Source organism: Solanum verrucosum, unplaced genomic scaffold, assembly GCF_900185275.1.
Source record: "Solanum verrucosum unplaced genomic scaffold, falcon-dt-bn FXZP01000060.1, whole genome shotgun sequence".
Classification (NCBI taxonomy): domain Eukaryota; kingdom Viridiplantae; phylum Streptophyta; class Magnoliopsida; order Solanales; family Solanaceae; genus Solanum; species Solanum verrucosum.
In genome coordinates, this window is record NW_026020129.1 from 4924096 (window position 1) to 4938790 (window position 14695).

At 32.8% G+C, this 14695-nt stretch overlaps 3 protein-coding genes across 3 annotated transcripts in view; all 3 read right to left on the reverse strand.

The window, feature by feature from the left end:
- Window positions 1-14695, reverse strand: part of LOC125826958 (acetylornithine deacetylase-like) — a 291462-nt gene that overhangs the window by 31018 nt on the left and 245749 nt on the right. The gene's annotated exons all lie outside the window — the stretch shown is intronic.
- LOC125826929 (RING-H2 finger protein ATL52-like) lies at window positions 5147-6435 on the reverse strand. Its single transcript, XM_049506280.1, has 2 exons — window positions 5206-6435; window positions 5147-5172 (listed from the first exon to the last, which is right to left on the reverse strand). The coding sequence occupies exon 1, from the start codon at window positions 6307-6309 to the stop codon at window positions 5275-5277; it is 1035 nt and encodes a 344-aa protein (XP_049362237.1). The 5' UTR covers window positions 6310-6435; the 3' UTR covers window positions 5147-5172; window positions 5206-5274.
- LOC125826936 (28 kDa ribonucleoprotein, chloroplastic) lies at window positions 8273-11093 on the reverse strand. Its single transcript, XM_049506288.1, has 4 exons — window positions 10735-11093; window positions 10537-10635; window positions 9244-9537; window positions 8273-8566 (listed from the first exon to the last, which is right to left on the reverse strand). The coding sequence occupies exons 1-4, from the start codon at window positions 11089-11091 to the stop codon at window positions 8462-8464; spliced, it is 855 nt and encodes a 284-aa protein (XP_049362245.1). The 5' UTR covers window positions 11092-11093; the 3' UTR covers window positions 8273-8461.

Consider the following 14695-nt stretch of genomic DNA (forward strand, 5'->3'; position numbering starts at 1 on the left):
CATAAATCAATATAACCTTGTAGTCATCAAGTTTAGAATCATAGCACAAACCACAAGCATGTGGATATGTTTGTTGGTGTTTATAGTGTTTCACATAAGGACATTCAATAATTCGATATTCTCTAGTAGACGGATTCCACAACAAAGCATAAACTTTATAGGCCCTAGGGTTCTTTAAAAGCACCAAGCCATCACAAGACCCAACAACTTCAGGATATTGGAACCCTTTTCCTGGAAACAATGGTTCCTCACTCATCATAACCAATCGCAGACTTTCAAGGTCTCTAAACACGAAATTACAAGAATATTTTCGTCGTAGTAACAACTTTTTAAGGCCCACCGCTCTAGATTGATCACGATGAGCCTTTTTAAATTCTTTCTCGGATATTATATCTTTCCATGACGTAGAAATCGACTGAAAACGTAATAGTAATTTCACTGGAAACCTAATAAAGATGGAGAATAGAATATCACATAGAATAATAGACCTATCGATATGTTGTATGCAGCGCTGTTGTTGGGGGAAAAGTGGCCGTTTTTCATTAGGGTTTAAAGATGATTAAATAGTAAAAAATAAATACACTGTCAACATGTATAAAACTTAATATTTGGTCAAAATACATAGTATTTAAACTTAAATAAAAATTGTAATTACGAAATTATTGAATTCTATTGCTGCTAGGAAACCATTATACTATTATGAATTATCTATCTCCATATATTTGTATTTTGGCACGACTCTTTTTATTATTTCATGGTTAATTATTTCACTTTTTAAGTATGAAAAACAAATATTTTAAAAAAATTATAAGAGATAGCCTATACTAAAACCTATTAAATTTGTAACTGTTACTCTTGTTGTCTTAATTTATGTGACATATTCTTTTAATGAATGATACATTTCTATATTAATAACAATTTAATTTTAAACCTTTTATATCGTTAATAAGATGATGTGTAGTCGTATTAATAACAACCTTTCATAGTAGTCAAACCAAATTTACTCATGTATTTCCTCATACAGACTAAGACAACCTTTCATAGTAGTCAAACCAAAATACTCATCCTCAGCTCACGTCAAAGTATAATTTTTATAGAAGTTGTACATACGAATTGGTGTAATCATTCACAGACCAAAATAAACCATCTTGAGTGGTAATTCCCTGAGAGCACCGATAATTAGGTGGTATGTCTACATAAGCCAAATATGTTTTATTTGACCAAGAATTATTAGACAAAGAGTATACCGTATAAAATAAGCTATAAATCAATATAATCTTGTAATCATTAACCTTAAAATCATAGCACAAACCACAAGCAATTGGAGGGTTGCCATTATAATTGTGTTTCACGTAACGACATTCAAGAATCCGATATTCTCTAGTAGATGGATTTCACAACGCACAAGTTTTGTAGGCCATATAGTTCTTTAAAAGCACCAAGTCATCACAGGAGCTAACAACTAAAGAATTTTGAAACTCTTTTCTTGGAAAGAATGTTTTTTCATCCATCCTAACTAGCTAGCCAGGGACTTTCGATTTAAAAACAAACAGTCTTAATCATTTAATATTCATATCTATCGACAAGATTTTAATCATTTAAATTTAGACTTCTTAATCTTGATAAAAACATATGAGGCCACAATGTGCAACTTATTGTGGCATCCTAGTTTTCCTCGCATGAATATTCAGAAATATGAGAGAATAGAACCTTCTTCAGGACACTAAATTGACACATTTTTAAGAGTGCTAATTAAAATTCAGTGCAGAAATAAAATTTGAATAAAGAATAACACATGGAAAAATACCATGTGTTCAAAACTTTTACAAGTAGAACCCCAACACATTGTAATGAAGTTTCACATCCAAATTGTTGTTGATACCGATCATCTCAAAAATATAAAGTATCCAAACACATTGAAACTATGGAAAATTTCTCTCCAGCTTCCTGTCCGATAACAAATCGTTGCTTTTTAGGACAGTAGACGAAAAGTCCATCGTCATATTCTCTTCCAAAGAGAACTTTGCCATTTTTTCTGCAATACGAAAGCTTGTTATGTAATAAAAACCTAATGCAAATTTCAGGCAAGTTGTAAATGGTCATTAACCGTTCCCATCCATCTTCCCGCATAATCCATACGTCCAATTCTTCACTCATGCTTTTCCCACCATACAGACTAAGAACACCATCTATACAAGTCATACCAAAATACTCATCCTCACCTACAAAATCTAAATCTGATATTTCAACTTCTTTCACTTTATTTGAAGTCATATCAAAGTATAATATTATAGAAGTTGTACATACGAATCGGCATATATCATTATTCAGAGACCAAAATAAACTATTTTGAGTAGTAATCCCCCGAGGGCACCAATAATTAATAAGTGGTAGTTCTATATAAGCCAAACTTATTTGATTTAACCAAGAATTATTAGACAAAGAGTATATAGTATAAAACGAGTTATAAATCAATATAACCTTGTAGTCATCATCATAGTACAACCACAAGCAATTGGAGGTTTGTACTTGTAACTGTGGTTCACATAAGGACATTTAAGAATTCGATATTCTCTAGTGGATGGATTCAATAAAGCACAAGTTTTGTAGCCCATAGTTTTCTTTAAAAGAACCAACCCATCACACGAACCAACAACTGAAAAATTTTGCAACTTTTTTCTTGGAACGAAGGGTTCCTCATCAATCCTAATTAATCGGGGACTTTCGGGGTCTCTTAACACGAAACCATGGCTCATGCTTTGTCGTATCAGCAGCTTTTCACGGCCCGATGCTCTAGATTGATCACGGTGGACCCTTTTAAATCCTTTGTCAGATATTGTAGCTTTCCATGACACAGAAACGGATTGAAAACGTAATAAACATTTAACTGGAAGTCTGATAAAGATGGAGAATAGAATATCATATGGAAGAATAGACATATTGTCTTCAAAGGCCTTTTGTAATTTCTTCTTTGTTGGCATTATTTTTGCCGATATGGGTTTTTATATGATTAATTATGCATGTAAAAAAATAGTGTTGATATTCAATTAGGTCACTTAATTTTTATAGCAAGTGTATTCATAGTACGTAACCTAGAATAAATAGTAATTAAGTAGTCAACTTATTACAAGAGATTATGTTTACATTGATAATGTAATAAAAAATAAATACATCACCATGCATAAAATTTAAAATTTGGACAAATATATATATATAATATTCAATTTATACAATTTTATTTGCTATAATTACGATATTATTGAAGTCTATTACTGTAAGGAAACCATCATACTATTATGAGTTATCTATCTCCATATATTGATATTGGTACGACTCCTTTCTCTGTTATTATTTCCTGTTTAAATATTTTGTTCTATTTTTAACTAAGAGAAAATAAATATTAAAAATAGTCTATAGTATCCGTGAGTAAATTTTAGGTTTAGCAAATATAAAAATCATATTTTTATGTTATAGCTATAGTTTATATAATTGCGCTCCATAGCAAATTTTATGTTTGCTATGGCTATTAATCTCTATATTTTGGTATACATATACATGAAAATCTGTATTTGTATATTTCAGTATAGTTATACATAAAAAATCTGTATATGTATATGTAACTGTATTTTTGTATATATATTTTTTTGTTGTGATTTTTAGTCGTATATGTATATGTGTATTATATGTATTTAAATATAAATATGTATATGTAACTGTATTTTTGCATACAAATAGATTTGTATACAAATCTCTCTCTCCTTTTATACAAACACAAATTATACATTGTATTTTGTATAATTTGTGTTTGAATAAAGCGAGAAAGAGAGAAAGAGAAAAGAGAACTGGCAGGGGAAGATTCGTATTGTATAATTATAATGTATAGGACGAAGATATATGTATTTGTATGTGTATATACAATTTTCTCTCGTTTTATACAAACAGATACACAATTTATATATTTGTGTTTGTATAAAGTGAGAGAGGAGAGGGAGAGTGGCGAGCGAGATCTGGGAGAGTGACGAACGAGATTCGCTCGGGAGAGAGGCCAGTGGCAAACTGTTTGCTACGGATTAGAATTAAATGAAACTATAGTTATATCATTTAATTTAAATTAATAATTTGTTGATTTATACAATTTTCTCTTTTTCAATTATATTTCAATCGATGGCTATATATTAGAAAATAACATTGCTCTAAAATTTGGACAGGCCGTGCAATTTCTACCAAAAACTTTTCTATTTGGGCCTATCCATTGGGAATTGACAGCTTGAAGGCCCTAAGTATTTTATGACCCAAAGGCCCAATTCAGATATGACGAGGACGATAATCACCTCTTTTTGTCGTAAAAATAAAAATAATTTATCAGAATCTTGTGGATTTGGATGAAGATTTTATATGGAACTTTTGTCTTGCTCAACATAAATATTTTAAAGAAACTAAGTAATCTGTGGGTTTTGAATTGAAGTTTTGCCTGTAAGAACTAAGTTATGCCTTTTATGCGTAACTTGTGGGTTCTAAAACTGAAGTTTTATAATTTATGGGTTCTCAACTAACATTTTGCTTCAATAGGTATTAGGTGGCATAACTTGTGTTATATTATGATATGTAAATATAAACTTATGCAAAGTAAAAATTATTTGTTATTTTAGTGTCATGGCACCTTAGACCACTTATTTCTTACTTATAATGCTAAAAGACAAAAATTAAAGACCATTAAATTTAAGGACATCGATTAAAAACCAGCCCAAAATAAGAACAATTTAAAAAATATTTTTAAACAACAATTAGTATTTAATCAAGCTTTTAAAAGTGATTTCTAAGTGTATTTTACAAAGTTTTCTATTTGTACTATAGTAGAATGATGAAACAAATACAGATGAATTAACTTAAAGAGAGAATTTATTTTTGTTGTTCTTTCATCAAGTGACAAGTCCAATCGAACAGTTAAATCTTATCATAGTGAAATGAAACATTATATTTGAACTTGTTTTTGCTTTAACTGTGATGAGCACAAAATGATATCAAAGAAAAAAATATATTGGTAGTGTAGAAGAAGAGCTGATAACACACAAAAACCTCAACAACTTAAAGCAAAAACCTTCCAAACTTGTTTTTCTTTATATGAACTCTATTATCTAATGGCATAAAAATGCACAAATCCTCCTAATTTTGGCATAATTTTTTTTTTTTTTCTGATGAGAAGAGGGAGCAGCCTCGGCCTGATCATCCAATTCGATCTGACAGACATGCATGATTCTGTAGTCAAAGCAAATTTCACAATGGGATGATCATGTTTTGTCCTCTTCCGCGTTTAGGGAACATGAATCTCCCACTGGAAAAAGATCTCTTCATCCCCATAGGAGTTGGCACACAATATGGTAATGTGTTTACTTCTTCTTCTTCCCCTACTTCTTGTCTTGATGTTCCAACATCTCTATCGTGAAACGGGCAATTCCCCATTTCACAATCTTCATCGTGATCAATCTTTAGTATATCAGCTATAGATAAAACACCTCGCGACACTTGATCCATTGATACTGATCTTCTTATTAGTAGATTCATATTTTGTGTTATTAGCCTCTTGGAAGGAACTCTACTTTCTACAACTTCTTCTTCATCATCTTCCTCTCTGACCCCCATTTCTATATCGTTTTCAGGTTGGTTTTCAGAGGATCTTTCGTTCATCAGAGGAGGTTCGATAACTGGAAGAGGTAATGGAGGTGGTACAGCAGTTACAAACACTATATTAGAGCGACAGAGAGGGCAATTGGAGTGAGATTTCAGCCATGTATCGATGCATGTCACATGGAAAGCATGGCTACATTTTGGTAAAAGTCTAAGGCTTTCATCATCTAGAAACTCACTCAGACAAACAGAACAATCTGTTCCCTCAGCTAATCCACTTCCTTTCTTGTACTTAAACACCATAATCGACTTGATCAGAGATTCGTCTAAACCTGTTGTGTTCACATTCCATGCTTCATGATTTGACGGATCATTCTCTTCTAGTTCTGAATCATTAAGATAATTCTCCCTACTTCTTAAACCAATCCTGTGTCCACAGCATTTTGACATTATGACATAGTAGCTAACTAGAAGGAAAGCACTAGTAAGAATTCCGATGATCCCGATAACTAGAGGAGAGAAATTTGGACCAGAATCATCATCGGCTGGGAAGTCAAATGGAGGTGGAGGGGGGAAGATTCTATAACACCATTGTGGGCAGTATAAACTGCAGAATCCTTGAGAACAATCCCTTGTGCTCATATGTGGAGGTGCCCAAGTTCTTGAACTGTTTACAGACACCATTTATCGAACTCAAGAAAAACAGACGAGAAAAAGAAACTTAACATCACACTTTCAAAGACAGTAATCTTGACACACTAAATAAAACAAAATTGAAATGAGGACTATTCCTAATATACTGATATAAGATGGAAGTGAAGAGCAATGGATGAATGAAACAGAGAGAAATTATGATGTTTGCCTTGAAAGGGTGAAGGTGAAAGAGGGGAGGCAGAGATAAAGTTGTTAAATGGAAAGAAAGGAGAATAATAAACCAGGAAGGGAGAATGCTTTGTGATAGGTATTTTACCTTTAGTTTTCTTTTCTTTTTTTCCCTTCTTCTTCTTTAACTTGCTTTATTATTGATAGTGGTCTGTTGACTAATCATGTTGATGGGGAACTCATCAAAGTAACCAATGCTTTGATTATGGTTTAAGCCACTTTAAACTAACTCTAAACAGTACCATATTACTTATATATATATATTGCATGAAATTCTGTGATTTTTATATTAAGATAACTAACTCACTAAGTTGACCTTCTAAGTATCTTCATCCATAAGCAGATCCATTCCAATCACTTCCATCAAGAAAGTAAACAAATCTTGTTATTCTAGCCACTAAATTCGATCCATAAATCTTTATGTATGATTTGTTTAGTTTTTAAATTATTTCATTAACTTATTGAATACACAAAGTAAGCACCATTAGAGAAAAGCACACTTGTAAAATCAACCAAAAGTATTCTTCATTATCTTTCTGACTGACATTGGAAGTGGGAATCTTGGCTATATAGCCACTTGAGAGAAGAAGTATATATTCTCTTTTTGGTTCTTGATAATATTTTGTCCAACAAACACTACTTTTTTAAAGTTTGATATTGTTTCTTTGGTCTTTCCTGTGTCTGGTTCTAAATATTGATCTAAATTCTGGCAGTGGATAGGGCGTAAATGAAGTGAGGTAAACTAAAGGAGCGAAGAGAATGTAATTGAACTGAAATTTACCAGTCATAAGGTATCTTTCCTGGATAATGTGGGTGAAAGAATTTAAGCATGGTCAATTATGTAGCATTTCCAAATTGTAATACCAAGAAATTCCTTCTCCTCGCACTCATTTATTTATTTTTTTGTAAAAAATCTCTACATAGGTTGTTGTATCAATACTTGCTTTTCTTTTTCCGCTGAACGTCCAAATAGCTTCTTCAGCAGGAGGTCAATAATCAGTATTCCATTGGTTTCTCATTTTCCTTTTACTTACCAAGTTCGATTGTAGTTTTGCAAAAGAAGAAGATAATACTAGTCTAACAAACTCAACCAATGCCTTTGAAGAACTCTTTGATTCCCTTAAGCAAAGACAGATTTCCACAGAAATTCATGCTTCAGAAAATGTAATGACTAATGTAATTTCCTAAATATCAAGGACATCAAAGATAGAAACAAGATGATACATTGAACACTTAATATTCCTGTTCTTGTATCTTGTCTATATACACCAAGGGAAAGATATGTTGGCATGATCATCAATTTCAAGAAGTCATAAGTGAGAAAAAGACATTACACTCATTTCATATGCTGCTGCATATCTCCCTTGTATAATTGTAATAAACACACTTGTAAGATAACAGAATGAAGGATGATAGTTTAGAGTTTGCCAAGACCAGCCAAAGCAACTCTCTTGAATCCATCACATATTACCTTTCTAGGGCAATCATTGATCACAGCAAACCTCCAAGATAACATGAACACGGTTTATCCACAAGAGTTGTATTTTAACTCATTTTTCCGGGTTCGATAGTGAACATCTCATTTGTAACATGAATTATATAAACATTTGGTGAAGATCCTCTCAATAAGCAGAAGAGAATACAGAAAATATAAGTGAAAATCATATAAAGGGTGTATTTTGTATGTGAAAATCGTATAATGTAATGCAAAACTTGACCAATGATACCTATCTTTACATTTTTCTCATGAAGATTGACATTAGATCAATAAACAGGGAAACAAGATAAAAGGCCACCAAAGTATGACCAAACAAACACGTCAAATAAAATATATTTGGAGTCTACAAAAAATCTGGTTATCATGTAACAGTCAGCAACTATGTGCATAAGTAGAAGAAAAGTCTGATTTAAACAGGACCTTGATGATCCATAGAAGTGTAATCAAGGGAGTCATCTAAGGCTCTTCAGGATTTTCCTGAGTCGGTGCTTCTTCCTTGTTTTCAGATCCATCAGCATCCCTTTCACTGAATTTCAAGCGAATTGGCCGGCCCATCAGTTCCTGCATTTTTAAATTAAGATGTCAAACATACATCACAGTCTTGACATTTACAGTACAAGGATTTCAAAAATAGTAATAAATATATATTTTCCATAAGTCTCTCTACATATACACAGACAGCACTTCCCACAAGTATGGTTTTTTCTTATGATCAATTACCATACTTGTGTTCCAGTATGTACACATCTAATGGAAGGGAATTTTTGAAGGAGCGTCAGATAAAATCAGTGGAAAATCCAGATTTATAGCCATTGGCAATTCTAATATTTTCAAGACTACTGGTGAAGGCATCTGAGACATAACCATGTTTGTGCATGATCCAAACAAAACTCAAGAACTATATATGCATTCGTAATGCAACACAATTTGGTGACATGTTTATAAAGAAATTACACTACTTGAAATTACTTAGAGAACCAGTAGTAGGCTATCCAACCCATGCACCTCAAAGATACTCCATGCACTTTATACCTTGAATCCGAACAATACAACCCAAGGCATTTTCTTGTCAATTTTTTTTGCAAGTGTTAGACTATATCTTATCAAAATTTACACTGTGACCAATGCTGCGTACAATATGGTTCTGACACTAAGTCCCAGTTTCAATGAAGTCTCTGACAAATTTCAATTAACATATAAACAATAAAAATGAGATTGTGTAGCTTGTGTAGGTATACCTTTCCATCTAAAGCAGATACTGCAGCCTCTGCTTGTTCTTTTGTGTCAAAGGATACGAAACCATACCCAGCAGCTCTTCCTGAAGCATTGTCAAAAATAACCCTAGCTGAAACTGGATTGTAGTTTGCAGAGAAGAATTCTCTTAGTTGGGTAGACCTCACTTTCCATGCAAGATTAGAAACATAAAGTTTATGTCGTGCTTCCCCTTGGGGAGGAGTTGAAGGAGGAGGAGCTCCTGGAGGTTTCTTAAATCGCTTCGCAAATTCTACCCTGATGATTCTTCCTGATACTTCCTGTACCACCAAAACATGGACAAAGAAGGGTGAAGACACAAACAGGAAAAGGGTAAAACAAAAACAATAACGCAAAGAAACATACACATTAAATGAAAGCCAGAGGTTGCATTATGAAAAGAGTAATCACTTAAGACAAACAAAAGGGAAATCTAAGCACTAATTTCATGCTTATGTACTTAGCTTAAGAAGTGAGATTTCATCCAGCTCATTTGCAACTAGGATGCATGTAATCTTTAACATAAAAAGTGTATCTCAATCCTCAGAGACAGAAGTAACCCATTCATTGTTCAGTGAATTAGCTTCTGTTAGTGACTTTTAGATGTCAGTGAGATACAAGCTCTTCATCTTCAAATCAAATGATCCATGTCACATTATGACCCAAAAAAAGTTGATCTCTGCATTTGCATTCCTTTAAGTGTGATAGCAAGTATTTTTTCTTTATTTATCAGAATGAATGTGATAGCAAGACTATTTTCTTTTCTTTTCTTTTTTCAGAATGAATGTAATACCAAATGTTCTCTACTACTGGATAATGTAAAGCAACATCCAACCAAGCAAGAATAGAACTATACAAGCTGCACAAAGAAAAACATCAGATTGCACAGATCTTTATAATTACTTAAAGACCAAAGAAGTACTTTAGCTTAAGCAACATTAGACAAGTACATAATCCATCAACCCCTGCATTATTGAGAATGCTTTATTCAGTATTTATAAATGTTTACCAAAAACCATTTCTTAATATTTTAACACAAGGTACCTCATGTTTCTATATTGTCCTTTACTAGACATCTTTGCTTCTCTTCCCCTCAAACTTAATTCTAGAAAAATTTGAACAATATCTTCCACTACAAAGACTACCAATCTCATAGGAATTTTACTGTTACATTGACCTCAAAAAAATACACAGATAATGCTAACTACAAACAAACATCAATTATTTCTTTCTAGCATAATATCAAATGCTTCATCATGTTTTATAACCAATAAACTTACATAAGAATCCAATTTGTCAATTGCAGCTTGAGCTTCTTCCCCAGAAGACATTGTCACAAAGGCAAATCCTCTACTCTTTCCATCTTCGGTCTTAATAATCTACTAATTCAACACCCAAAAGGTAAAAAGTTAACACCTTTTTTCTCAACAACAACCAGATAAACATACACAAATTCAAAAAAAAAAAAAAAAGAATACCTCAACATCATCAACAATTCCACATTCAGCAAAGATGTTCTTGATATCAGGAACAGTCAAAGACCATGGTAAGTTTAGAACAAAAAGCTTTCTTCTTTGATTATTCTTCTGGGGTTTCTCTTCTTCATCTTCTTGTTGTACTGTTACAGGTTCAGTGACTTCAACTGCTGAGCAGTGAAGTTGGGAGCATTGTTTTCTTGAAAGAAGAGGAAGAATGGATTTGAGAGAAAGATTAAGGGAATGGTTGTAATTTTGGAGTTTAATTGAATTGGGAAACAATGGGAATTTGAGATAAGAGGAGGAGGAAGGAGGAGGAGATGAGAAAATTGAGGATGCTGCTAATTCAATTGCAGCCATTGTTTGTGGAGTTTCGAGCAAAGGGAAGGTCACAAAAGATACGGCAAGGTTATAATAGTCATTTCACCCGTTTTACTCCCTCAGTTTGGAGCATTATTGACCACACTATAATTATGATAACAAACGCAAAATACATTACCCTTATTTAGAAGTGGGACTTAGAAAGGACCAACACTGCATCTTTTCATTGTACTAAAGGTAGTACTAATTGTACACCAACTAGGACGAACGCTGCAGCTTAGTATTGTACACAAAGTAATATGAGTTGTACTAGAAATGTGTACCTATTTCATTGGCTATTCAGTACTTTTATCTTTTGTGGGCCTATTTGTTTAGCACGTGTATAGGCTTCTTTTTCCCTGCCAACGACGACAATACCGAAGGCTTTCAAACTTCTTTCTACTCTGCAATCTCTCTTCTTCCTGCTAAGCTTCCCTTTTTCTCTTCTCCGGCTTTCTGTCCTATTTTCCTCTTTCACTTTGCTTTCTTGCTCTCTTTTTTTTTTCTTTGCTTTCACATCATCTTCCTCCAGGAATTTTGGTTAAACTTTGTTACACTGGGATCTACTGGACGCCGTAAGCTTTGGTTTTTTTTTTTGGGGATTTTGGGTTCTGTTTGTTTGATTTTATGTTCGATTGTTTTGATATTGCTTTCAATTTTTGCTTCTTTGTTGGTATGTGGTTGTAGGTATGTTGCATGGACAAAATTCCTATGTTGAATCCAGTTCTTCATCTCCTATGCACCAGACTGTAGACCCATCTCAATTTGGCAGTGACGAATCCAATTAAAAGAGGTACAACGATTTTTTTTTTATCACATATTAGCAAAGACCTCTCAACTGGTATACTGTAAATTTCTTCCTGTTTCCCCTTTTTTTCATTTTGAGAAGTTCCAAACTTAGGGCATTTACTTTAATTCGGAGCAGCTTTCAAAATCTTTTGTATTTGCGCTTCTCTGCTTTCAATTTTCAAAATTTTGTTATGGTTTTTGTTTAACATGTGTGTGGCGTGCAAATATGCTATTTTGATTATTAGTTTTGATTCTAAAAGCTTGCTTTATTATTTAGTAGCTAATTTTTAGAAGTTGATGTTTTATGAGAAGAATTTCTTCTTATACGCATGTTATATAAATTTTTATGCGTTTTTCATTGCCTAATTGCATCATGTTAAAGGAGAAATTCATATGTCTATGTAGTTGTTCTGACTTTCAAAATTGTAATATTTCTCACTGCTCATAAATGCACAGTCCAATGTTTATTTTGAATTATAGTTTCTTTTTGGATATTCTATTCACTTGTTTATTAAGTGCATAATTGTCATACTGATAGGCCAATAGTTTTTGATAATATAGTTGAAAGAACAAAATAATACTATTGTTTTCCTTACTGGTTCTTCCCTTTTCTTAATCTTCTTCCTTCAATGTATCTTCCCCTTTGGTGCATTTACAAAATACTGTTGGTTCTGGATTCTAGAGAGTAGTATAATTTCTCTGTTCTTATATTTTATTAGAGGTGAAATATCAATTTAAATTTCGAGCACCAAGTTCTAAAATTTTAATTGATCCTGGAGTTCTACGTCATACGTGAAAGTGGAAATTTGAAACGACATCATGACACACCTCCATAGAATGAAGAAGGTATCATCGAATAAGTAAAGGTGAAGTTTTTTGGTTGTGTCTCATTGATAAAAGTTCTGAAATTTTACTATTCTCCATTCCTATTGTTGTGTCAGATGAAGGAACATGACATGTTTTGCAATAAGCTTATTACACTTCCATGAATACTTCGAGATTTGTTAACTAAATGAGATACTATTGTTTCATATATGTATATTTATGAAAATAGAGTAATGCACCTGTTGTTTCAATTGTTCTTTGGTGATTTCTCGAAACAAAAAAAATGAACGAAAAACCTGTTGGTATTATAGGATTTCTGTCGACTTTATTGGAACTTGCTTCCTCTTTCTGTGGTGTTACAAGTTGAAAAACAATGTTGATGCGCTCCTGAACTTGAAAACACGAAGGAACAACAACTTGCACATAGAAATATGCTATGTCGTACTAGATATGCACAAATATCACCAGAAAGAAACCAACTATTTCTATCGCAACAGAAAGCTAAAACAGCTGAATAAAAAAAAGGGGCGACTCTTGCAGAATTCAAATAATACACTGTCCTCATCACAAGTTCAGGGTCATGACGAATATCAAAGTGCGCTTCCAACTTCTAATCCTTCGTTAACTAGAGACAACGGTCAGAAAAGTTAAATTTTCATATAATGTTGTTTCTGTGTATATATAGGTATACCTGCATACATAAATTGATTTACTATCGTTTACATTACTTTATCTTCCACCATTTCGGAGGACATGCTTCCGCAACTACACAAACAACTACTTGTGCCTCGATGTTTAAAGTAGGTGGTGGGGAAGGAATTGGAAAATTCCGGATAGAAAAAACTCAGTTGGATATGGTAAGTACTTTACATGTTATATGGTGATATTGAGTAAAAATCAGTTCTCTTCTTTCAGACATAATTACCCCAGCTAATGTAAGGATTTTGTATGATTTGTTAAATTCTTTCAGACATAATTACAATCTAGCTAATGAAAGAATGTGGTTATTTTTTAATCATCCCAAATGTCATTCAGTTGGATGTCGTCTGCATTTTATTTCACTAGGAATATAGATTTTATTTACTTAGAGAGGTTTCAAATATATTGCTTCACTACTTTTTTTTATAAAAAAAAGCATGTTGTTTCAGTGTTAATTATAGAATCCAACACAAAGCTCTCTAAACTACTAACTAAATCATGTCTTCTTTTGAAGTAAATTTGTCAGCCTAAGAATAATATCGTATCGTATGTTAGCCTCAATTGAAGGGGAAATGACTAATTCTTCTAAACATTTTAAAAGACTAAGCTATTTACCTTGATTATAACTATTGTTTTGTAAAGATATACCCCTGCATATGGAAAATGGGGTTGCAATTCTCAAAGTAAAATTGAAATTGGCTTCACGACAAAACTCAAAAAGATCTTGGTAATTTACAGTCTGCTGTGAAGAAGAAAACATACAACTATTTTGTAAGCTTTCTTTATTCATGATTATTGTTTATCCCTAAGTTTTTTTCAATTTAAGACAATATTAGCCATTCATTGAGTCATCAAACTTTGTTATGAAATTTGGAGCTTTATGGATCATCGTCCTCTAAGTTTTCACTTTTCTTTTTTTTTCTCCTAAATTCCACGTCCAACTTCTTAAGGAGCTCAAGAGGAATTCTATTATTGTCACTATTGGTCAGGTTGGTGTATTCTAGGCTTTTGAGGAAAGTTCCCTTGTGCCCATGCAGTTAGCTTGACAGAAACATAGCTACATATGTAATGTTCAAGTTTCAAGACGACTATCCTAAGGTTTCAGGTTTTATCAGGTTTGATTACTAAAATAGCTCAAAGTGAGAGTATATAACTTTCAAGTCTATTTTTTTTACTGCTGATACCTTTTTTTTTCTCCAATAAACCATCCGTGAGGATATCAATAGCTTGTTGCAATCTGTGTCACATGTAAATTTAGCACTGCTTGCAATTCGGTCCGTGAGATACTAGG